Source organism: Stegostoma tigrinum, chromosome 7 (assembly GCF_030684315.1).
Source record: "Stegostoma tigrinum isolate sSteTig4 chromosome 7, sSteTig4.hap1, whole genome shotgun sequence".
Taxonomy (NCBI): domain Eukaryota; kingdom Metazoa; phylum Chordata; class Chondrichthyes; order Orectolobiformes; family Stegostomatidae; genus Stegostoma; species Stegostoma tigrinum.
In genome coordinates this window covers 29,677,940-29,704,601 of record NC_081360.1, presented here as the reverse complement: position 1 = coordinate 29,704,601, position 26,662 = coordinate 29,677,940, and the positions used below count along the sequence as shown (strand labels likewise).

At 41.5% G+C, this 26,662-nt stretch overlaps 1 protein-coding gene across 1 annotated transcript in view; it reads left to right on the top strand.

Moving 5' to 3' along the window:
* The window catches only part of kcnh3 (potassium voltage-gated channel, subfamily H (eag-related), member 3), a 587,271-nt gene that overhangs the window by 302,785 nt on the left and 257,824 nt on the right, over nt 1-26,662 (top strand). The window contains exons 3-4 of the mRNA XM_048534608.2: nt 2,001-2,135; nt 24,704-24,831. Of these exons, the coding sequence (XP_048390565.1) occupies nt 2,001-2,135; nt 24,704-24,831 (263 nt within the window). The remainder of the gene's footprint in view (nt 1-2,000; nt 2,136-24,703; nt 24,832-26,662) is intronic.

The following is a 26,662-nucleotide window of genomic DNA, read 5'->3' as shown; positions in this document are numbered from 1 at the left end:
AAAAACTGTAGTTATGGGGGCTCTTGTGCTGCAGTGGAAGTGTCCCTACCACTGAACCAGGAGGCCTGGGTTCAAGTCCCACCTACTCCAGCGGTGAGTAATAACAGCTCTGAACAGGTTGGTTAGAAAATATCGGAAACTGTGGCCTTTGGGTAAGGAGTTGTTTATGAGCAGTATGTGGGTATATAAACAAATAGAAAGATGTGGAATGGTGATCTCTCGTTCTAACCTTCACTGACCTTTTGGAAGAGAGCAATGTCCTTCATTGCAAGACTGCACAACCTCGCCAAGGACCTGGACTTTCAGGGATTAAGGTACGAGGTGAAATTTCACAAATTAGGCCTAGTTTCTCCAGAATATAGAAGGCCAAGGAGTGATCTAGTCAAAGTCTTCAAGATATTAGCAGGAAAAGGCAGGGTGGATAAAGATAAACAATATCGACTGGTTGAGAATTCTAGAACAAGGCAACACAGTCTGAAATTTGGACTAGACTGTTCAGCAAAGATATTAAGAAGCACCTCTACACACAAAGACTTGTAGATATTTGGAACAGTCTTCCGCAAGAGGAGGGCAATATGGGAGGAACATACTATCATTCTGAGATAGCGAGAACTGCAGATGTTGGAGTCAGAGATAACACAGTGTGGAGCTGGAGGAACACAATGGGCCAGGCAGCATCAGAGGAGTAGGAAAGCTGATGTTTGGGTCAGGACCGTTCTCCAGTGACCCTTCGATTATGGAGCATTGAGGAGCTCAAGAGATGCTGGTATATCCATCCTCCCACCTCCCGTCTCCCATCTCCATGGATTTTCTCTTGCCCCTTTCTATTAACTGTGTGCAACTTGGCCCTACAAGGGAGAGGGAAGGCCATTGACGGGCACATGTTGTAATTTATTCAGCTGACATATGTACCATAGCTAAATATCTAAAAGCAGGTGTAAAGTGTAAGATGTGGTTTAAGGCTAGAAGCTATGAGGCTGGGAAGGAGGATCTGAATGTTAGGTGTAAATCCTGATTGCTGAAACGTGGAACTGTAATGCACTGAGTAGCATGAGAGGCTTGTGCAAAGAGGGGTCAGTTGAAATTGCATTCATCAGCCTTGCCCACACGCAGCAGGTCATTCAACCTTTGCCAGTCATGGAGCTAGATCATTGGTACCAGATTCTGCAGATTGGTCACCGTTTCCTTTTACAGGCTCCCTGTCATAATGTGAATGCCCTCCCCTGTCTCAACATTCTGTGCGATGATCTCCAATGCAACATCAACAAACCCAAGAGCCCTCTTTCTCGTTTTTCCTGCACTGGCAGCCTTGTTCATTCTTACATGTACTTTCTAACATAGCTTCACCAACTTTGGTAGTTGTCAATCACGATCTTCTACATATGCATCCATGTTGGCTGCTCAACTTTTTTTTCCCCTGCTCTGAATTCATTTTTCTATTAGATCAACTATTGGAGAGGAATGGTAAAACAGTTATTTTCATAATTGGCTGTAACCTGCAATCCAGTGAGAAATATGAAAGAAAATCAATCAGTCTGCGTGATCAGTGGTTAATGGAGTGGAACTCAAATCTGAGTTATAATTCCTTCTTTGCCATTTGGGCTGATCTGCATTTGGACAAATTTGCATGGGCCAACCACCGGGGAGAGAAATGTATTAATAAAACATATTCCTATTCAGAGGAGAGTACAGCATGTACGAGTAGGGAGCATAATAAATGTCGGATCTTTTAAACAAACAGATCTTGGATGCAGATCATTATGCATGCATTAAAGAGTGAGCACTGGCCAGCTTTCTTCTATACATGTCCCTGATTTTGCTGCATTCAGCAAACAACAAAAGTCTGAACATACCAATATCCTTCATTTGCAATAGACAGAAGAGAAATTGGGCACTATGGGCTTAGGTTTTCTGATTGATCTTAGTTAACCATATTACAATATTGCAATTATTTGGACCAACATTAAATTTCTCTAATGATATCTTTTCTTCATTTCCAGGTGCATCGTTTTGGTGTCTGCTCGATATTGTCCCAATTAAGAATGAAAAAGGAGAAGTCGTGCTGTTCTTGGCTTCACATAAGGACATCACTGATAGCAAGATCAAGCTGTCACCAGACAACACAAAGGATCTAGGTAAAGAATGTTTGAGAGAATGGTATTGACTTATTTGCAAAGTACTGAATGAGTAAGACAGCAAACACTTCATGGTCCTAGCTTCCATTGTCCTATAAAAGAACATTTGGAAAGTATTACTAGGATTAGGCAATGCCAGCATGAAACAAATCAACTGCAAGTTTTGTTTTCAAAATGTAGCTTGAGTCATAGATAATGGAGAACTAGTAGATGATCATTAATGATCACATGTAATTCGACATATACCTTTTGAATTATCAGACCCTCTCCACTGACTCTAAATCACAAGCAGAAAGGGTTCACAGTATGCCCTGTCACTGTCACTCCTGTATTTTCAGGATTTGTAATTTTACAAAGTATTGCTGTGACTTGAGAAATGTGCTTTCATTCTGTTCAGCATCTTGCCGTCATATCTGATTTTTTTTCAGGATTTCTCCATTCCCTGTGCCCCATCTCATTCCAAAAAAAAACAAATTGCCTGAACCAAAACCCCCCCCAGACAGTCTAATGTGATATGTTAATGTTTAGATTTTTTTTTCGGGTGTGTTAGCTTTGATAAATGCTTTCCTGCCAGTATATAACACACTTATGTTCGCAGAGAAAGTGGGAGGTATTAGTTGTCTCTAAAGCTGGAGGACTATCATACACTACAAGAGGCAAATTAAGATTACATGTAACCCCCCCCCCCCCCCCCCCCCCCCCCACCATTTGTAAATACATTTTGGCATGTGTCACTCATGCCAGAGCTTGTAATTTGATTGATTCACTTGTGTAAGGTTTCACCAATTATGGCATGATTTCTTCCAACTTATTGCTGAATGGTCTTTTATAGTCGTGCCAAATAACTACAAACTCTATGTCCTCTCACAGAACCATGAACTTGTCATAGAAAAGATAACAGGAGAAGTTGGATAAATTCATTGTTATATCAAGACCCACGCCATTCTAATTTTCCATACTCTCATCCATTATTGTTCGTTTGTCCTTGTTGTTTATTTGTGACATTATGTTGAACCCAGTCGCTATATCAATGCAAATGTAACGGATAAATATTTTGATCTGTTCCCCAATTCTTTCAGATCCATACCCACCACTTCAATAAATTTCTGGGTTAATGGACTACTGAGCATGATGGTGTCATCTGATTTTTGATACAGATATCACATTGCAATGTGATTTATTCAACAGGAGATTCTTATTCCGAATCCACAACTCTGGCACCTCTCAGTAGTAGCTTAATATTTGTGGTTGAAGGGTGGGCAAATTGTTTATATAACTTTTAAATATTCCTCTGCTTGTTAGCCGCATTCTTGTCTTCAGAGGTCAGGAATACTTCTAGAACTTATCAGCAAGAAATGTCAGTTTCCTTTCTGGAATCCAAATGATGTTCTGCAGCAGTGAATTGTAAATTTACAATTGTACGAAATACAAAGATTTTGCCATTGTCCAAGTCCAATCTTATCTTTGCTTTTTCCATCAAACCTACTGAGCAATAATTGTGTCAAACAGGATGACATCAGTGCTGATAAAATGATGTATCCCTGCTTTCATGTGAAAAGCATGACTGTATTATCATCCCTGAAATAACTTAGGTAGTAAGGCACTTGGACACACACACACACACACACACACACACACACACACACAAATTTGTTGCCCATAGAATGACATGAGGGCAGTGGTCATTTGTTCCATAAAAGTGCCTTAACCAATAAGTTGAAACACTATCAAATGTGAAAGCCCATCCATGTGTGGCATTTTGTCCATAAGCTAATAAATGGAACACAAGTACAGACTTCAGAATTCCTAGGATTTAGTTAGTCTTCTGTACAACTTATCAAATTCCATGGACTGGCTGTCCATCTTCTTAAAGTTATCAAAGGTCAACCATGCTTCAAAGCCTTCCAACAAATCCGTTTTTTTTGTAAGTCTTGTCTAAATTTTGTAATTTAATCCGTAATACAGTTCTGAAAATACTCTGAAAATACTGATGTAAGGTCAGAAAGGACTTGGACTTTCCCTGCTCTAACATAATCAGGAGAGTCTGGAAGGTCGTGTGATAGTGATAATGGGAACTGCAGATGCTGTAGAATCCAAGATAACAAAGTGTGGAGCTGGATGAACACAGCAGGCCAAGCAGCATCTTAGGAGTGCAAAAGCTGACGTTTCACGCCTGGATCCTTCATCACCCTCTGCACCACACAACAAGCCCAGCTCTTCCCCCCCACCCACTGCATCCCAATACCAGTCCAACCTGTCTCTGCCTCCCTAACCGGTTCTTCCTCTCACCCATCCCTTCCTCCCACCCCAAGCCGCACCCCCAGCTACCTACTAACCTCATCCCACCTCCTTGACCTGTCCGTCTTCCCTGGACCGACCTATCCCCTCCCTACCTCCCCACCTACACTCTCTCCACCTATCTTCTTTACTCTCCATCTTCGGTCCGCCTCCCCCTCTCTCCCTATTTATTCCAGTTCCCTCTCCCCATCCCCCTCTCTGATGAAGGGTCTAGGCCCGAAACATCAGCTTTTGTGCTCCTGAGATGCTGCTTGGCCTGCTGTGTTCATCCAGCCTCACATTTTATTATCTTGGAATTCTCCAGCATCTGCAGTTCCCATTATCTCCCACAACTTACCATGTTTGATTAAAAATTGGTCAATAATTGACATTTGTACCACAGTCCTGTGTGAAAGACATCTTTTTCAGTTTTTTAAAGCTTAATGAACTGTTTAATACATAATTGGAAGCCTCAGCAACTGCATCTGGCATAGATGTTTACTGTATTCATACAACTGTTCCTTAACTTCAGTGAATGTAACTTCTATCTAAGCTTTTGCATCTTTAAAGGACAGATGTTTTCTATATAATACGTCTGAAAGATATCCTGGAACAACTGACAAATCTGTGTGAACATTTTGCACAAGCATTGTTTTCTTTGTCAAGGCTATACATTTATTATTATAAGACAAACAAAGAACAAAGAATATTACAGCACAGGAACAGGCCCTTCGGCCCTCCTAGTCTGAACAGATACGCTGCCCGTCACAACTAAAACACCCTACCCTTCCAGGGACCTTATCCCTTTATTCCCATCCTATTCATGTATTTGTCAAGACGCACTTTAAATGTCACTATAAAATCTACTTCCACTACCTCCTCCGAGTTCCAGGCACCCACCACCCTCTGTGTAAAAATCTTGCCTTGTACATAACATTTAAACCTTGCCCCTTGCACCTTAAACCTATGCCTCCGAGTAACTGAGGAAAAAGCTTCTGACTGCCCACTCTGTCCATGCCCTTCATAATCTTGTAGACTTCTATCAGGTCGCTCCTCAGCCTCCGTCATTCCAGTGAGAACAATCCAAGCTTCTCCAGCCTCTCCTCATAGCTAATGCCCTCCATACCATGCAACATCCTGGTAAATCTCTTCTGTACCCTCTCCAAAGCCACCACATCTTTCTGGTAAAAGAGATAACAAAGTGTGGAGCTGGACGAACACAGCAGGCCAAGCAGCATCTTAGGAGCACAAAAGCTGACGTTTTGTTCTCTTAAGATGCTGCTTGGCCTACTGTGTTCATCCAGTTCCACACTTTGTTATCTCAGATTCCCCAGCATCTGCAGTTCCCATTATCTCTGATCACATCCTTCTGGTAATGTAGCAACAAGAATTGAATACAATATTCCAAATGCGGTCTAACTAAGGTTCTATGAAGCTGCACCATTACCTGCCAATTCTTAAACTCAGTGCCTCGGCCAATGAAGGCAAACATGCTGTATGCCTTGTTGATTACCTTCTTCCCTAGTGTTCCCACTTTCAGTGGCCTGTGTACTTGTACACCCAGATCCCTCTGCCTATCAGTACTCTTTAGGGTTCTGCCATTTACTCTATATTTTCCATCTAGATTAGACCTTCTGAAATGCACTACCTCATATTTTTCCGGATTAAACTCCATCGGCCATCTCTGTACCGAAGTCACCAACTGATCTATATCCTGTTGTACCCTTTGACGGTCCTCATTGCTATTCACAATTCCACCAACCTTTGTGTCATCCGCAAACCTACTAATCAAGCCAGTTACATTTTCCTACAAATCATTTTTATTTGTTACAAATAGCAAAGGTCCCAACACTGATCTTTGAGTGATGCCACTAGTCACAGCCCTCCATTCAGAAATGCACCCTTCCACTGCTACCCTGTCTTCTATGACCGAGCCAGTTATTTTTTATCAGTCTTGCAAGTTCATCTCTGACCCTGTGCGATTTTACCTCTGTATCAACCTGCCACGAGGGATCTTGTCAAAGACCTTACTGAAGTCCATGCAGACAAGTTCCACTGCCTACCCTCATCGATCATCTTCATCACTTCCTCAAAAAACTCAATCAAGTTAGTGAGACATGACCTCCCCTTCACAAAACCATGTTCCCTCTCACTAATACACCCACCTAGTGGGAATAAATCCTGTTTTGAAGAATCCTTTCCAATAATTTCCCTACCACTGACGTAAGGCTCACTGGCCTGCAATTAGCTGGATTATCCCTGCCACCCTTCTTAAGCAAAGGAACAATATTGGCCATTCTCCAATTCTCTGGGACCTCCCAGTGAGAGTACAAATATTTACCTCAAGGCCCCAACAATTTCCTTCCTTGCCTCTCTCAGTATTCTGGGATATATATCCAATCAGGCCCCAGGGACTTGCCTACCTTAATGTTTTTCAAGACTCTCAATACCTCCTCCCTTTTGATCTCAACATGACCCAAACAATCTATACACCCTTCCTCAGACTCATCATCCACCAAGCCCTTCTCTATGGTGAACACTGACGCAAAGTGTTCATTTAATACCTCGCCATTTCCTCTGGCTCCACACATAAATTCTCTTCCCTATCCTTGAGTGGGCCAACCCTCTCCCTGGCTACCCTCTTACTCTTTATATATGTATTAAAAACCATAAGATTTTCCTTATTCCTGTTGGCCATTGGCTTTTCATGACCCTTTTTAGCCCTCCTGATTCCTTGTTTAAGTTTCTTTCAACTTTCCTTGTATTCCACCCTGTGTTCCCTGTATTCCTTCATGTATTCCCAGCTTCCTTGCCATGAAAAATGCCTCCTTTTTCTTTTTGACTAGGCTCACAATATCTCTCATTATCCAAGGTTCCATAAACTTGCCGTACTTATCCTTCATCCTAACAGGAACGTGCCAGTTCTGAGCCCCTATCAACCTATACTCAAAAGCCTCCCACAGACGTTGATTTGCCCTCAAACATCTGCCTCCAATCTACATTCTTCAATTCCTGCCTAATATTGTTGTATTTAACCTTCCCCCAGTTTAGCATTTTCACCTGACAACTATGCTCATCTTTATCCTTTTCGACCTTAAAGCTTACTGAATTATGATCACTGTTCCCGAGCTGACCCCTATTGAGATGTTGGCAACTGGACAGGCTCGTTCCCCAATACTAGGTCTAGCACGACCCCTTTCCTAGTCTGAGAGTTATTTTCTCAACCTTAACCCTAACTTCAGCCAAAAGGGACTGACCTGAAATAAAGACAGAAAATGCTTGGAAAAAATTCAGCAGCATCTGCGGAGAGACAAGAACAGAGTTAATGTTTTCGGCTGGTGGCCTATCATCAGATCCTGAAACATTCTGGTTTTCTCTCCAAAGATGCCGCCAAACCTTCCAACATTTTCTGTTTTCATTTCAGATTTCTAGCAACTCAGTACTTTATTTCTGCAATGATGTTCCATAGGCTGTTTTAGATTCCTGACTGATGACTCAAACATCTTTCCTATTTTTGACCTCATAAGTCAATTTATAATATCGTCATCCAGAAAACAGTGATTTATAATTGTCTTATTCTGCCTAATTGATAAAATCTGTAATGACTTGATACTTGGTACATCTTCCAGGACTTTATTGGCATCTTGCTGTAATACTTCCTTTGCCACTGACTGAAAGTAACATTATTTTTCTGGTCCCATTGAAATTTTAAATTGCTCTTGACCTCCTTAACAGCACTGGTCACTACGTAGTAGCATTCCTAGTGGTCATGTCAACATGAAGGTATAAATGATGGAATGAATGGCAGCTTTGTATGGGAGCATTTAGGAATTCTAATCCTGAGCCTCAGTCTGGTTCTGTTGGAAAATGGGTTCAAATCTGGAAGATAAAGCTAGTCTCAGAAATGGTGACCATGAAACCATTGTTGACCATCATAAAAATGGTTCTGGTTCACTTATTTCCTTCGGCTTTAGAAATCTGCCATCCTTTACCTGGCCTTGCCTGCTTCAGGCTCCAGAGTGACAGCAATGTTTCTGATTCTTAACTGCCCTAGAAAAGACCTAGCAAACCGCTCCAATCAACAGCCGTTAAGGCTCAAGCAATGAATACAGTCATTGCCAGTAACACACACGTCTCATAAAAGAATAAAATGATGGTGTACGCCCAATGTTATCCTGCAGTTAGCATGCTCTTGCCCGAATAAGGTCTGGCATATTTGCAGGCCCTGATACATCGAGCAGGAAATCCCAGAAGTGGCAATCATGCTCAGAGAGCTTATGACTTCCCATCACCCACACAGCAAGACATTTACTACAGTCCAGTTGGATCTATTGGGGAGAAAAAGTAGACCTTATTGGATGGTCCATTAAATATAAAAATCAATATAAGATACAAAGCCAACTGAGGGGTTCAGGTGACAACTGAACTATCAAAGTGAAGCTTGATGGGCTCGAACACTCGTCTCCATGCTAAGATATTATTATGTTATTAAAATTATACAGTCAAAGTCATTCATAATGCTTAGAGAGATTTTTCTGTTCCTTCTGCCACAATTACAGAAACTGTCAGTCAATGTGCTCACATCAAACAAATGGATATTCTAACATTATTATTGTAAGTGTGTCAACAAAATAAATAAATTGACTATATAACATTTCAGGTATCAACCTTACTACTTGGCCAAATGTAGGTTTATGTGGCAGGGCTCTAGTTACCGTGTTGACACACAGACTTCCTACATGTACTGTAATGACACAGCCTGCAACTGTTCAAAGTATCAAATGAATTGCTTCAAATATCACATAAAAGTCATTTACAAAAACTACCCAAGGAATTCAGACTAGCTGGGTGTATAACTGCTACTTGTAGATTTAGTGGAATTGGTCAACTGACAGAAAATTGCTCATCTATTTCCCAATCTACTGTACACTCCCTTCACACAGTTCAATACTGGAAGCGAAAATGCAAATAAAGCTCCTAATAACCCATAACATGTCTGTGATTGTGACATTCATACTTGTGCTAAGTGGAAAATAAAATGTTTCTGGCTCATTAAGCTCTGTATATGGCTTAATAAACCTTGCTGCAAGTGAAATATGGACTAATAAAACATGTCAATAATTTGTTAGCTAACTACAGTAAAATAATTGCATCAAACAGTTGTAATTAAGTGGGGCATTGATGTGCAACTTCACAATAGAAGGAAGTAACTGTGATGAGCCATTTCTCAGTGGTTAGCACTGCTGCCTCACAGTGCCAGGGACCTGGGTTCAATTCCACCCTCAAGTGACTGTCTTTGTGGAGTCTGCACAATCTCCTTGTCTGCGTGGATTTCCACTGGGTGCTCTGGTTTCCTCCCACAGTCCAAAGATGTGCTCGTTAGGTGCATTGGCCATGCTAAATTGTCCATAGTGTTCAGAGATGCGTAGATTCGGTGTGTTAGCCATGGGAGATGCAGGGATACAGGGAAAGGGTAGGGAGTAGGGAGATGGGTCTAGGTTGGCTGCTCTTCGGAGGGTCAGTGCAGACTGATTGGGGCAAAGTGCCTGTTTCCATACTGTAGGGATTCTATGATTTACTCACATAAGTGATTTTATGGTGATTTGGACAAATTAAACTAAACTCACCTCCTGGGACAGTTTGCTCACAGTAATCCCTGACTAACAAACAACTCTGAGCCCCCAACTATATAATTGGTTAAAGATCATTTTCTCCATGAGCTTACTGTCAATGGACGGAATCTCGTCCCCTTGTCCCATGACGAGTTTGATAAAACGAGTGGGCAATTAGATTTGTTGCAGACACCCACTTTCTTGCTACTAATTCAGGCCCTTATGTAAGTAATTGAGATTCACTCAAGGGTCTTAATCCAACATAGCTGGCATTGACTCAGCAACTAGCAGGGAGCTTGCTGTAAGGGGAAACTGACAAGCAAATAATGGCAAATTTGCTTTGATGTTTTGTCGCATATTCATATTTTTGGCCTTGTTACAAAGTTACACTTGTGATTAAACGCATGGTACAAGTAAAATTGAAATTACTCATCATTAATGCTTGAAACTAGAAAGATGGTTGATTGCTGGTAAGGACAATATAGAGCATAGGGACAGGTAGGGACCCATTGAGCCCACTCTGTCATTCAATGTAATCACAGCTGATCACCTACTTCATTGCCTCTTGCCCACACTATCTCCATTTCCCCTTATTTCAGTACTATTCATACACTTGTTGGTGTCTTCAGCAAGTCATTCAACAAGGTTTCGCATGGTAGAATGGTTGGCAAGGTTAGATCACATTGAACCCAAGGAGAGTTAGCATTTGGATACAAAATTACCTTGAAGGTAGGAGATGGAGGGTGGTGATCGAGGGTTGTTTTTTGGACTGGAGGCCTATGACCAGCGGTGTGCCACAAGGATCAGTGTTGGTTCCACGGCTTTTCATCATTTATATAAATAATTTGGTTCTATTTGTGGGAGTTATGATCAGTAAGTTTGCAGATGATACCAAAATTGGAGGTGTAACGGAAAGCTAAGAAGGCTACCTCAGAGTTTTCTGCTTGGCCTGCTGTGTTCATCCAGCCCCACACTTTGTTATCTTGGATTCTCCAGCATCTGCAGTTCCCATCATCTCTGACCACAATTTTACCTCAGCGTACAACATGACCTTGATCAGATGGGATGGTAGGCCGAGGACTGGCAGACGGAATTTAATCTGGATAACTGTGAGGTGTTGCATTTTAGAAAGGCAAATCAAGGCAGGATTTATAAACATTATAGTTGAGTCCTGCAGAGTGTTGCTGAAAAAAAAAACACCTTGGAATGAAGATTCATAGTTCTGCAAAGGTGGAGTCACAGGTAGATAGGAAGTGAAGAAGACAGTTGGTATGCTTGCCTTTATTGGTCAGTACATTGAGTATAGGAGTTGGGAGGTCATGTTGCAGCTGTGTAGGACATTGGTTGTGCCACTTTTGGTGTATTGCATGCAATTCTAGTCTCCCTGCTATAGAAAAGGTGTTATTAAACTTGAAAGAATGCAGAGAAGATTTTCACGAATGTTGCTGGAATTGGAGGGTTTCAGCTACGGGGAGAGGACGAAGAGGCTGGGATACTCTCCCTGGAGCATTAGATGCTGAGGGGTTTATAAAATCATGAGGGGCATGGATAGGCTGAACAGCCAAGGTCTTTTTCCTAGGGCAGGGGTGTCTAAAACTAGAGGGCATAGGTTTAAGGTGAGAGGGGAAAAATTTAAAGGGATCAAAAGCGCAATTTTTTTTCACACGAAGGGCGCTGTGTGTATGGAATGAACTGCTAAATGGCAACATCCTTGTAAATTTTTTATCAACCCTTTCATATTTCACAACATCTTTCCCATAGCAGGGACACGAGAATTGCACACAATGTTCTAAATGTTGTAAACAGCTACAGCATAAACTCTCAACTCCTGTACTCAAAACACTGACCAATAAAGGCAAGCATACTAAACGTCTGTTTCACTACCCGGCCTACTTGTCACTCATCTTTTAAGGAACTATCAACCTCCACTCCAAGGTCTCTTTGTTCATCAGCACTCCTCAGGATCTTACCATTAGGTATATAAGTCCTGCCCTGATTTGCCTTTTCAAAATGCAGAACCTCACATTTACCTAAATTAGACCCAATCTGCCACTCCTTGACCTATCTGATCAATGTCCCATTGTACTCTGAGGTAAACTTCTTCACTACCCCTACACCTCCAATTTTGGTGTTAGCTGCAAATTTACTAACCATACCTCCTATATTCACATCCAGATCATTTGTATAAATGACAAAAAGCAATGAACCCAGCACTAATCCTTGCCTTCCATCTTGGGAACAAGTCTTAAGATCCTTTGATAAAATTATGACAATAATATCTATCCTAAAATAAGGGGACGGAAACTGCACATAGTACTCCAGATACAGGGCAACCAAGGTTTATACAATTGAAGTAAAATTTTGGTACTCCTGTTCTCAAATCCTTCTGTGATACAGGCTAGAATAGCATTAGGATCCATAATTTCTCGCTGTACCTAAGTGTTACCCTTCAGTAATCATTAATGAGAATATCTGCATCCGCATCTACACTTTCTAACATCCTATCATTCACAAAATAACCTCACAGTTCTCTACATTTTCTCCATTTGCCACATTCTTGCCAATTTATACCTCTTGAAGCCTCTTTGCATCTTTTTCAAAGCACACATTCACACCTCGTTTTGCATCACTCACAAAATTAGAAATATATTTGGCCTCCACATCCAAATCATAGATTTATACTGTGAGCACTTGAGGCCCAATGACTGATCTTTGCAATACCCACTAGTCACAGCCCACCATCATAAGTATAATCAGTTTATTCCTATTCTCAATTTTCTGCCTACTTGCCAATCCTTAATCCATGCCAGACCATTACCTCCTATCCCGTGTCCTTTATGTTTGCTAACCAATTTTCTACAAGAGACTTTATCCGAAGTCTTCTGAAATTCCAAATATACCAAGTACTCCTACTTCACTTTATCAATTCTGTTCGTAACATGCTCAAAAACTTCAACAGGTTTGTCAAACACAATTACCCATTTTTCCATCCTTATTATGTGCATTTCATACGCTTCCTAACTGACTTGTTCCCCTCTGATGATGTATATCTAAAAGGTCAATAGTTCTCTGTTATCTTTTCTATGCCCCCCTCTTAATTAGTGGGGTGTCATTTGCTACCTTCCGGTCTATTGGAAGCATTCCAGAATCTATAAAATTTTGGAAGATGATCACTGATGCATCCATTAACTTTCAACACAGTCTGGGATTTAGAATGGCAGACCGAAGGAATGATGAACCTTCAATCACAGTAATGTCTCCAACAGAACTGTCACAAGAGCATAATAACATCTGGAATAGCAGCAGGAGTAACCATTCAGCCCCTCAACCTTGCCATGCCATTTTATAAGAATGTGGTTGATCTGTCCCAGGTCTTCATTCCTCTTTCATGCCAGCTCCATATAGCCCTCAACTCCTTAATATTTCAAAAAAAAACTACCTCCTCTTTAATTACTTCCAGTGATCTAATCTCTACATCTCTCTGGAACTCCAAACATTCATTATCTTCTGGGAGAGGAAAATCCTTTGCATTTCACTTTTAAACATGTGTCCCCTTATTCTGTGATTATGACTCCTAGTTCTAGATTCCCTTACAAACTGGAAACATCGTCTTAAACATCTACCTTGCCCAGCCCCCTGAGAATCTTCACATGTTTCAATAAGACCACTCCTCATTCTTCTAATCTCTGATGAATAAAGACCTAACCTGCTCTGTCACTTTTGAAATGTCAACCCCTTCATTCCAAGGCTCGTGATTCGCTTTTGAACTGCCTCCAATGCCGATGGCCTCTTTCTTAAATACAGGGGCAAATGTTTTACACAGTAAAAACTCACCTACATCCTTTATAGTTAAAAAAAAGTTTCCCAATTTTTAAGCACTAACCGCTCTACCCTAGTAATAAATTCCAAAACTCCATTTACCTCCTTAATTATGTGTTGGAAGTGCATGGTAACATTTTGTGTTACACCTAGGTCCTTCTGCAATGCACTATTTTGGAGTCTTTCTCTCATTTGAATAGTCTGTTTTTTTTATTTTTTTTCAAATTCACCATTTCCTACATTAAACTCCATGTTTCTGCCCATTCACTCAGTCTGTCTACAGCCTCTTGCAGATTCATTATATCCTCAGCTCAACATGCCTTACTATCTATTTTGAATCATTATGAAATTTTGATACATTCTGCTCTGCCTCACCTATGTAAATGTAAAAGAGAGAGAAGGGGGAGTGTGTGTATGAGCGTGAGAGAGAGGGGAGAAAGAGAATGTATGAGTGAGAGATGGAGAGGGTGTGTGTGTGTGTGTGTGTGTGTGTGTGTGTGTGTGTGTGTGTGTGTGTGTGTGTGTGAGAGAGAGAGAGAGAGAGAGAATAAGTATGCATGTGGGAACACACACATGTCAAAAACACTCAGTACCTGAACAGCCAGTAGAAAGGTGTCCAGTGGGATACCCCTATCTGAACTTAATATCACGACCCCTTGTCCTTCTCTACACAAACTCAATCCTGAAAAACCCATCCCACGTTCCTCCCCCTCCTAACCCCCCAACATGCCTTGCTATTACCATGAATCCTTAAGACAGTGCTGGCCTATGATTGGCCAAGGCCTCTCACTGCAAGCGGGATTTTTGCCCTTGGGTCTTGATTTCACGGTGACCTTCTCATTACCTGATTGGCATTAGGCTTACTTTACCTGGAAGGGGCAGCAGGAGTCAGTCAAAGCCTCTCTGTCTGGCTGATGGGACGCCCAAATACCTCAAGTCGATTCCACTATCGGTAATGTTTCCAGTAGATGCCATCCAATGGCGCAGGATCTCCATCTGAGAGTTTCAGAGGCTGACCAATCTGCTGTGCATTTGCAGCAGCTTCTGTTTTCTTTTCCATGAATAAATGCCCTTTTTAAGTTTCAATCACACTCTGGTACAAGAATAAGTCAGTAATGAATGTGACAGTGTGCAGTCAATTTCAACTCTGCGATTCGGAGCATGACGTCTTTCAAATACTGCTCTTCAGCTATTGGTCACAGATGTTGAGAGATTTCTTCTTCACTAACTCTATTAGAAGTTGTATTAGATTGAATTTTGAATCGTCATCTCAAAATAAGTCACTGATTACTGTACTAGTGTACATGCTGACGTTGCCCCGTCTAGGCTTCCCAATTCAGTTATGAGATTATTTATAGTAAACAAGCACAGCATTCAGCAAGGACTATTGAGAGAAGGAGCAGCTGATATTTGATAAATTGTTCAATTATTTGAAATGTTCAGGCCCCTACACTTAACAAGTATTTTAATATTAATTTACTTAAATCTGCTTTGTGGGAAAAATAGAATAATTATTTTTGTTGCAAATAAAATGTGCGATGACTACTAATGATCAAACCCTTCTTTTTGAGATTTCAGTGTATCACGGCGATTGCAATGCATAATCTAAAGCAACTGAGTGGGTTTAATGCGATGCAGGTTTGACATATAATTCATACAGCGGTCAGTGCGGGAGCCAAAGCTCTTTCTTCTTACTGTTTGGTAATTGAAAGGAAAGACCTTTCAGGCTAGCCCAGCAAGTACTTTAATCTTGATCAGTCTCACTGCACTTTTTGCAGTCCTAAATTTAACAAAAAAATGCTGAACTGAAAAGGACTTGAACAGGTTTTAGTGAAGTTTGCTTTTTTTTGTTGTGACCAACAACTTTACACCCAGTGTTTCAAAGCCATGGTTTGGCTCCAAGATGGCACCCATTACATATTTCCATCATGAACTATGCCACAACCATCTTCGTGATGGGGCGGGCGGTGGAGTTTGTTACAACCATATCTCTTTTCTGACTGAAAACAACAAATGCTGGAGATCATAGTGGGTTAGACAGCATCCATTGAGAGAGAGCAGGCTAATGTTTCAAGTCGAGATGACTCCTCTTTAGAGCTGAAGTGGAGTGTGGAGGGGACAGCATTTATGCTATAGTTTGGGGAGAGAGGGGAGTCGGGGTAGTGGATGCAGGATGCCGGTGGAGAAAAGATGTTGATAGTTCACATAAAGTGATGGGAATGTGAGAATGGCAGAACAATGGGTTTCTGATGAAGGGTCTAGGCCCAAAACGTCAGCTTTTGTGCTCCTAAAATGCTGCTTGGCCTGCCGTGTTCATCCAGCTCCACACTTTGTTATCTCGGACTATAACCTGGTGTCATGTGACTTCTGACTTTGTCCACCCCAGTCCAACACTGGCAGCTCCACACAATTATTGATTAAAAGGAGCGATAAATACATGAAGCCAAATAGTCTTGAAAATAATTTTTAAAAAATTCATAGTTTATGGCCGGTAGTCTGGTCCGGCTTTATCTTTTTGCAGGCGTTTAGATCTCCATAAGATCATGTTTCAAAATGTAGCTGCAATTTCTGAAGAAGGGTCCTGACCCGAAACGTCAGCTTTCTGTCTCCTCTAATGCTGCCTGGCTTGCTGCATTCCTCCAGCTCTACACTGTGTTATCTCTGACCCCAGCATCGGCAGTTCTCACTATCTCTATAGCTGCAATGTCCTTTTTTGTTCATCTGGCATCATTGCTGTCAAAATGCAAAGACTTGTCCTGTGGAATTCTCTACTATCAGCTTGCAGAAATGTCAACACAGTTCACAGTTCAAGGAACACAGCTCAACGGCTTGACACTCAGTCAGACTGAGAAACATTCTGCCACCAAAGTCCACATTAACGCACAAAGCTTGGCTGGTCATGTGGCTTTTCTCTTCAAAAACCATCAGAAGCTCAAAAAGTAATTACACATTCCTAAAGGCAGCTTAATTAGTGAAAGACTGCTGAGCCTCTTCATCATTTTTTTCATGCCCCCAGGTGACTGTCCTGTAGTGTACCTTTCACCTCCATTTCTGATAAAAAGAAGCTGTTTGCATGTCTCCAGCATTTAAAATCTCTGGTGGCTTTTGCAGACCCTACATTTCCGTAGTGTTGCAGATTGGTAGCCACTTTATGTTAATGTGGATGTTTTTATATCAGTGACATGTCTTTCAGAGATAAACCTGCCTTCCATTTAACTTTAATTCAGTTGATGGAATCTTAAAATAAATAATTGACACAGCTCAGCTTCAAAACAAGCTATAGACTAAGAGGAACGCAGCCTACTGGAAGTGCCAACAGCAGCATGCGGAGTACTTCTTTTTGCATCTCTAATCAACATCGACAGCTGATTTACTGGCGACATTGCCATTTGGTCACGCTTGATTCCAAGCTGAGCTTCTGAATGCAAGATAATAAAATGTGAGGCTGGATGAACACAGCAGGCCAAGCAGCATCTCAGGAGCACAAAAGCTGACGTTTCGGGCCTAGACCCTTCATCAGAGAGGGAGATGGGGAGAGGGAACTGGAATAAATAGGGAGAGAGGGGGAGGCGGACCGAAGATGGAGAGAAAAGAAGATAGGTGGAGAGAGTATAGGTGGGGAGGTAGGGAGGGGATAAGTCAGTCCAGGGAAGACGGACAGGTCAAGGAGGTGGGATGAGGTTAGTAGGTAGATGGGGGTGCGGCTTGGGGTGGGAGGAAGGGATGGGTGAGAGGAAGAACCGGTTAGGGAGGCAGAGACAGGTTGGACTGGTTTTGGGATGCAGTGGGTGGGGGGGAAGAGCTGGGCTGGTTGTGTGGTGCAGTGGGGGGAGGGGACAAACTGGGCTGGTTTTGGGATGCAGTAGGGGAAGGGGAGATTTTGAAACTGGTGAAGTCCACATTGATACCATATGGCTGCAGGGTTCCCAGGCGGAATATGAGTTGCTGTTCCTGCAACCTTCGGGTGGCATCATTGTGGCACTGCAGGAGGCCCATGATGGACATGTCATCTTGAGAATGGGAGGGGGAGTGGAAATGGTTTGCGACTGGGAGGTGCAGTTGTTTGTTGCGAACTGAGCAGAGGTGTTCTGCAAAGCGGTCTCCAAGCCTCCGCTTGGTTTCCCCAATGTAGAGGAAGCCACACCGGGTATAGCGGATGCAGTATACTACATTGGCAGATGTGCAGGTGAACCAAAAAAAAATCCCAAAACCAGTCCAACCTGTCTCTGCCTCCCTAACCGGTTCTTCCTCTCACCCATCCCTTCCTCCCACCCCAAGCCCCACCCCCATCTACCTACTAACCTCATCCCGCCTCCTTGACCTGTCCGTCTTCCCTGGACTGACCAATCCCCTCCCTACCTCCCCACCTATACTCTCTCCACCTATCTTCTTTACTCTCCATCTTCGATCCGCCTCCCCCTCTCTCCCTATTTATTCCAGTTCCCTCTCCCCATCCCCCTCTCTGATGAAGGGTCTAGGCCCAAAACATCAGCTTTTGTGCTCCTGAGATGCTGCTTGGCCTGCTGTGTTCATCCAGCCTCACATTTTATTATCTTGGAATTCTCCAGCATCAGCAGTTCCCATTACTTCTGAATGCATATTTGTGCCATCACTAATGCTGCTTATTTGCACAATATTAACATTGCTCAACTTCCCCCAACCCGACCTCCCCACTGCTGACACCCTCATCCATGCCTTTGGCACCCTCTAGGTTAGTTGCTGTCGGATTTGTCCGTGTTTTTGCTGAAGCTGTGGATGTGTTTAGTGATTTCCTGAGTTGTTTAGAATCAGCGCTATGGGCGGGGGAAGATTATTATAGTGAGGTGGAGCACTCTGTGGAACTCTTAACTCATGACAAAGGTCAACATGAAACCACTCGCTTCCAAACAGCAGGTGTGGCTGAGATAACAAGGTATAGAGCTGTTTGATCTCTACCTCCACGGGAAGAATGAGAGGAGGTAACACAACATAGGCACCAGGATGGGGATGGAGAAGAGGAAGAAGAGGCAAATAAACTCTTAGCAGGAGCCATAGGTGTTCAAGAAAAAATTCTCCAACCTGAACTCTGATAACATTCAATTTTGTTCACCTGTATTGGTACTAAGTAAACTGAAGAATTAGAAAGCCAAAACACAAGAACTTCTAGTGCTCGAAATATATATTTCTGCCTGGTAACAAGTTTGGAGCATACAGTGAGATTTTTCAGAGTTCACTCAAATGAGTTCAAGCATCAGTGAAAGTCAAACATTATCGAAATAAGTAAAGCCTTGGGAGCATGGTCTCACAAGAAGACATTAAACTACCAGGAGTAGGGTCCAGGCCCAAAACGTCAGCTTTTGTGCTCCTGAGATGCTGCTTGGCCTGCTGTGTTCATCCAGTTCTACACTTTGTTATCTTAAACTACCGGGATGTGACTTTGTCATTGAGGCAGGTCAGAATTTAAGGAAATTCAAAGGCCAGATCTTTCAAAGTGAACATTTTATATACCACTTCAGGGAGGTGAAGATTTAATGAGATTTGACCCATAAGGAATATTCAGTTTGTACCAGTAATGGCCTCTCGCTGCATTTACCGGTCTTTAATCAGCCTTTACTTGCAAGCACCAAAGGAGAAACAGTTCACAACAGAGCTAATTTTGGGGCCTGTAATACTGAACAAACACATTAGTTGCAGCTTACTGGTAGCAGGTAACCTTGACCAAAGGGCTGCAGTTGCCCCTCTATCAGCCGCTCTGACTCTCAATCAGCTTCAATTACAGCAGAGCTGACCGGTGTCAGAACCAGAGGAGCGACTCGATAGTCAGGGTACATGGGGGAAAACACAGGGACACCTGGCCAACAGCTGGGGAGTTCAACATCTCTTTGGTCACCATAAACACCCAAATCCATGGATCTGAAAGCTGGATGATGAATGAGGACCATTCATTTCCCCACTGATGCAAAAACTAGAGGGGTGCAGTATCAGTACAGTGAATTCATAAAGGGATCTCAGCAACCTCAAATTATTGAACTCCTGAGGTTCATATTCTAATCCCCCGCATCATCATCCCTCAATACTGTCACTGGTGACTCTCTGATGTCTGGTTGGGTTGCTGTGGAATTCATAGAATCTGTCTGGACTGCAGCAGCACTTTGGTCTGAACTGGCAAGGAGTTTTCAATCACAGTTTGTCAGCCAATCCATATTTCGCTCTTGTTAATTTTGGATGTTAGTGTAAACGTTTTATGTGTAGTAGATTGATTACTTTCCTAGGATTGTGCAGTAAAGTTTGTTTTGCGTGTTCAAAACTGTGGAATGTTGTAGCTCTATTCAGTTAGTAAGCAGCCAGGGGTTTCAAAAATTTTCTACCTTGAATAAAGTTGCCGCATAATTACTTGTTGTAAAGTAAAAGATGGGTAAATATATCTGGACTAACCAGTTTGTAGTAACCCTTTTTAACTCAAGCACATTACCCGGTGAGATATACAAAGGACACAAGAGTTGGGGAAGGTCCAACACAACTTAAGCAAACATTTTATCAGGGAAAAACAGGATTTATCAGATTCTACCCTTGTACTTTAATTAAACTCAGTCAAACTGTGTCAATGACTTCACAGGACTTTTCGGCCAACATTCTCAAATTTACACAGACTATTTACTTTCGACACAAGCTTCTGAGGATTCACTATACCCTATGCACAGGTCCCTACCACTGTTTTTGAATTGTTTGAAAAGACCAGTAATAACCATTCAGTAATGCTGGGTCAGGCTGTACCTTGATCTTTGAGGGTAGGCTGATATTTGTACTTATTGATTTGGGATTCCCCTCTCATCTAAGACTGGTTCTGGTCTTTGGGTCATTTCACCAAGGTGGTCTTCTGGGTCTGGTCAGTCTGATGACACTCACCACAAGGGAAAAGGAACTGAAATTGCTGAGCGGCTCGGCCACCAGCCAGAGGTGCTGTCTGGATGCACTGTTGAAGAAGGAGCAAAAGCAGAGTGTGCTGGGGCTCCAGGTTGCCCCTTTTTAACCCCTCTTCACACCCACTTCAAAGATTCTATGTTGTGTTTTCGTTGTGTTTTCAATACTATCATTGGGCAGGGGCAGGAAGATCAAATGAGGTGACTTTGCCATTTTTGAAGAATGCATAACATGGTTTTGATCCTTCAACTGCCAAGTGCTGTCTTTGTCACACAATGCCTCTGGCTTCTTACTGAACTAGGCGGCACAAAGTCTATGTAGCATTCTTCTGACAAACAGGTTCACTGGAGATGGAAACAACAGCTCATACTGAAACAATGGTCCCATTAACACCTGGCCAGGTACTTCCAGGCCTGTCTGACTTCAACAAGAGTCTGTCTGGCCAAGGTTTGGCTGCATAAATACCATTTGCTCCAGCTCTGCAGTTTGCAAATTTCTGAGTCTGATTTGGTTTAAACTTGGCTGCCACATTTCAAGCTTTCAATCTATGCTCATGAAAGAAATGCCAATACTATGAAACAACCCTGGCAGTTATAGGTCACATGGCCACATAAAATGGCTACGAAAGCAGGTCAGAGGCTGTAAAATCTCCAGCAAGTAACTCAACTCCTGACTCTTTAAAAGCCTACTAACCATCTACAAGTCAAGAGTGTGATGGAACACTCCCCTCTTGCTTGAATGAATGCAGCTCCAAACTCACTCAAGAATTTTGACACCATCCAGGACACAGCAGCTTGACTGGCATGCCATCTACAAGATACACTGGAACCCCCATGGTGAGTTGTTGCATCAACAGTAACCTCCAAATACACAACCTCCCCCATTTAGAAGGACAAGAGCAGCATATAAGGGGAACACAACAAACTGCATGTTCCTCACAATGTCATACACCATCCTTACCAGGAACTATATCACTGGTAGTGATGCTCCTATTTATACTTCCTCTTGGTTCACCTTTTGTTTCTTTATTTATTCCTTTAACATTTCCTTTTTCTTGCTTGATCATCCACTAGGCCATCTCTTCTCTTCTACCATTCACCCTCTTACAGACCCTCCTTCCTATCCTTTCCCTACCCCTTGACTTGTTCAAATTTGTTAAATCTCCAACTTCTTCCTGTTTTGGAAAAAGGTTATTGACCTAGAACGTTAAGTTCAGTACTGCTGTAATGTATGCTTCTGTCCTTATTTCAGATTTCCAGCATCTGCTGTATTTTACTTTGGTAGCAATATCTAGCTTATTTGCTCACTTAAAATAATAAAAATTAGTTGTTTCATCATCACTGATTATAGATATTTCAAATACAATATTACTGTAGAATAGCACTGTACGAGATATAAATGTATTTTTCTAACATTATGAATCTACGCAAGGACACAGTCAACTTGCAATTTTGATGACTGATTTATAATTATAGATTTAATGTAGACCAATCACACTCCAGAGTCAATGCGTACCATCCATGTGCCACTGTAATTCAATCACACCTCTTGGGGGAGAAAAAAATGACGTTAGTTTTCTTTTGATCAGCATAGCTTTGTGCCCTCTCCCAAGAGGAATCCTTCCCTTCAACATTTGTCAAGTCCTACAGTTTTATATTCCCTTCCATAACTGCTGCAGGGGGTGCTATTCTGTCCCAGTTCTGGCCTCAGTTTTTTCCTCTAAACCTCCTAGATCATAAGAGAATAAGACACAGGAGCAGAATTTGGCCATTCAGCTCATTGACCCTGCTCCACAATTTGATCATGGCTAATGTGTTTCTCAATCCCATTTTCCTGCCTTCTTCCCTCGATCCTCTTACTAATCCAGAACTATCTATCTTCGTCTTAAATATGGTCAATGACTGGGCTCCAGAGATTTCTATGGCACTGAGTTCCATATCCTCTACTTTCACTATCCTCTGGCTGAAGAAATTACTGCTAACTCAACTCTAAAGTGTTGTCCCTTCACTCTGAGGCTGTGCCCTCTGGCCTAAGTCTCTCCCTCTGGTGGAAACATCTTCTCCACGTCCACTCTATCCAGGTCTCTCAGTATTCTGTAAGTTTCAATGAGATCCCCCAAACATTCAAAACTCTATTGAGCACAGACCCAGAGTCCTCACTCCCCACTTCTCATGTGACAAGCCCTTCATCCTCAGGATCACATTTGTAAACTTTCTTTGGGCCCCATCCATTGCCAGTATGTTTTTCCTTAGACACAGGCCCAAAGCTGCTCACAGGGTTCCAAGTATTGCAGCCCTCTTGAAATTAATGCTAACAACATATTTGCCTTCCCAACTGAACGTGCATGCTGGCCTTAAGAGAATCCTGAACTCGGATTCCCAAGACCCAATGGTCCCAGAAGACTATAGGGCTGCTGTCTCATTCAAGATGACTGGTGGTGGTTTAACCTGAGAGTTGCCACAGCTCAGGCAAGGGGAAAGGTTGATAAGAAGAGCCCTTCATGGTAACCTCAGCAGGAGAGGTTCTTAGAATTGCAACCATATTCATACCAGGGTTACTCAACCCAATATAAAGCTATTATTTCTGTTCGATCCAAAAACAATACTTGGGCTATTTTTACTGTGTTTAAAATCTTTTAATCTTTGTTATAAGGGAATAGAATGGCATGTTTTTTCTTTATCTTCTGTTGTTAATAGACTCTGATTTGTTTTACTGTTAATGCCACAGAATTGCATGCTAATGTTTCAGCAATAGGTCACATCGGTAACAAAAATAAAAAGAAAGCTTATGCTCTATCTAGCCAGATTCCTCTCAGAGATCTGACTTGTCTGGTACTGACTTCAAATGGCCATTACCCAGAACAAATTGGGTCGCTAGATCATAATACCTGCCTTGGTAAATATGTTGGAAGTCCCACTGTTTCATTAATTCATCAGACTCCAGATGGTTCCTACCTTCCAACAATTCTAGCGATCCGAGTGCCCCCAACCTTTCTTCCCAATGCTGCAACAGATCTGAACTGTATTCATTAAATGAAGGCACATTTTGCTACAAGCCAGCAATTTTAAGCAGACATAAATTTGCTCAGAAACAAGACTGACAGATCAGCTGTCTTGAAGTTTGTTTTAACACTGATTTTTTTAAAGGCATCAATAAATCTCATTGGTATCAATTGGACATAATGATTTGCTGCACTGATCAAAGCAATCAAATAATGTCTTGACTGAATCTTAAACAATTTTTTTTTGCTTCCGTATCCACCAATGAAATATTTCGTGTAATTTAATGTCCATCCTTTGAGTGAGTAATGATTGGAAACATTGAAAATGGTGTATACATTGTCCTGTCAGCTGTGATGTAGTTGGGGGATATCTCACCTCTACGTTAGAAAATTCTGGGTTCAGGTCCAACTTAAACCTTTAAACAGAAAAAAAGCTGACACCTCAGGCTTGTGAGTGCTGTGCTGTTGGATTTCAGACGAGATATTAAAACAAGACCCTGTCAGACAGATGTAAAGGATCTCTGGAATTATTTTGAAGACAGTTTTTTTCCTGGCCAATAGTTATCCTTCAATAAGCATCAAAAAAGAAGTTAGCTGATAATTATTATACTGCATTTAGAGGATTCAATTGTATGCAAATTTCTGTAGTACAGCAGTTGGCTTCACTTCAGCACAGCATAGATATTTGAAGGGTATTTAACAGTAAATATCTACGTGGAAGCAAACTCAAGTCTTATTGCATCAGCTTTTACTAAATCAGAACCGTGTGTGGCTTCAAGTCCCATTCACAGCCCTTCTTGCACATCTCAGTACCAGCTCTCTAGTCAAGTTCTCGGCTCAGTAATAATTGTCACTTCCATTCGTCACTCCTTGTCTGTGCAATTCTGTCAACATTTCTCCATATTTTTCTGTCAGTTTCAACTAATGACAATATTTTCATCTTGTCACCCCAACTGCAGATGTAGAAATCTACGAAAACACCAGGCCACCTGGTTTCAACGCCAACAGAAGAAGAAGCAGGGCGGTGTTGTACCACCTGTCAGGACACTTGCAGAAACAGGATAAGAGCAAGCTCAAGCTCAACAATGTACGTACAAGAACCCACAGATTACTTGACACGGTGGTTCAGACCCCTGCCTATGCTATAGGTTGATTTCTTTTTTAAAATGTAATCTTTGGTGATCAGTTTTTGATGTAAGGGAGTGGCATCAATTCATGCCGTATATAGAAAATCAGACGAAAATAATAAGCACTGCCGTATCCTACCAAGAACACATTTATTATTCCTAATTTTGTTTCATGAACTTGCGAGTCCCAACATAAACTATTATATGACATACCATATACCTTTACATGTGCTAAACAGGAAAGATTTCAATATTAGAACATTTCCACATTGTTGCACTGTGTCAGCATCAAGCATAGCCAAAAGAAAACCACATTGTCTGATAGTGCCAAACTTCTTCTGCTTTGCCCTCTTATTACTTAATCACAGTGTCATAAGAATGCCTCATACTGTACTTATGTATCATCCCTTTTCATAATCAACACTAGCCTTCCTTATAAATTTCCTAAGCTATGTTGCAATTTTCGTGCTGATCTATCATGACAAACGTCAATTGTATTCATATAATGGAACAGTACCCACAGCAGTTTCATCTAAGTTAAGTTAAAAGCAGTGAGATAAAAGAAGAAATATTGTGTGAGAACAGAACCTGAAAGTCCGTCAAAGAGTTAATTTTAAGATTGGATGGAGCTGGGTCAGCGCTTTTAGTGCAGGCTGTTTGGGCACTTCAGTTCAGACAGTCCAAATTTTATTACCCTGTAGCGTTTAGTAAGGACACTGAAGATCAACAGAAAGGAATGATTGTTCCTTCAAACTGGCTTTGTTTGGCCCAGGGCATGAAGTGTGTTAACCCACAGAGACACTCTGTGACAAGTCACATAAACCAGCAGTGACTTTAACAGAGCATACAAAATAACCTCATGAGGAGTCAAATTGCTCTTCCCTTGTTACCCATAATTAGAACAAGTTAGCTAAGGCTAGATTTGTCAAAATAGACTGGATTTTTGATTTAAAATTGCATCTTAAGGGTATAGTTTATTTCAGGAAGATTAATATTAAAGAAAGGTTAATATTACGTCAGGTAGTCCTTATTTTGGATTATCTTTATGAGTGTAAATTTGTTTTTGGTGTTAATAGATGAGCTGAAAATCAATCACCAAACCATGGGTTAATGTTATTTCAAAGTTGATTTTTCACTTACTAAAGAAAAGCATAAATGCAGCATCAATTAAAATTTCCAACTCTGTTCCATGTCAAGCATTGTAAGTAGGTGGTGCTTGGCACAGGATTGCTGCCTTGATCAACTTACATTAGCAGCTGAGGGAACATTGGTGTATTTGAGAACTTTGTCTTATTCAGCTGCTGAATACCTGATGCTCACTCACAGGGAATTAGCTACAATCACCAACTCCACCAATAAAAATCCCTGCAGCCCGACAATGCTACAGACAACTACAAATCCATCCCTGTTTTGGAACACCTTGTTTGAGTATTATCTTTCAGAGACAATTAGAGGAGATTACTGTTGACTCAGGCATGTGTTTAATTAGTTTATGTTAAAATGTAATGCAACTCAGTCATGGAGGTAAACGTTACTGTAACTAATTAAAATAGAATTTTATGGGTGCTGTATATGTGTTTGATTTGATTTTGCACAGAATAATGATTCTTCATTGGGAATGCTGAGGCTGGTTGGAAAGTTTACAGTCAACTTTATGAAAATCCTGTTTTAAATCATTAAATGTAAATATTGTTCCCTTGACTTTTACAGCCATCAGATGAGTAATAAATGTTCCCTTCCGTTGATGCAAAAGTTATTCTGTCAGGTTCATGGCTTATAAAAACCAGCACA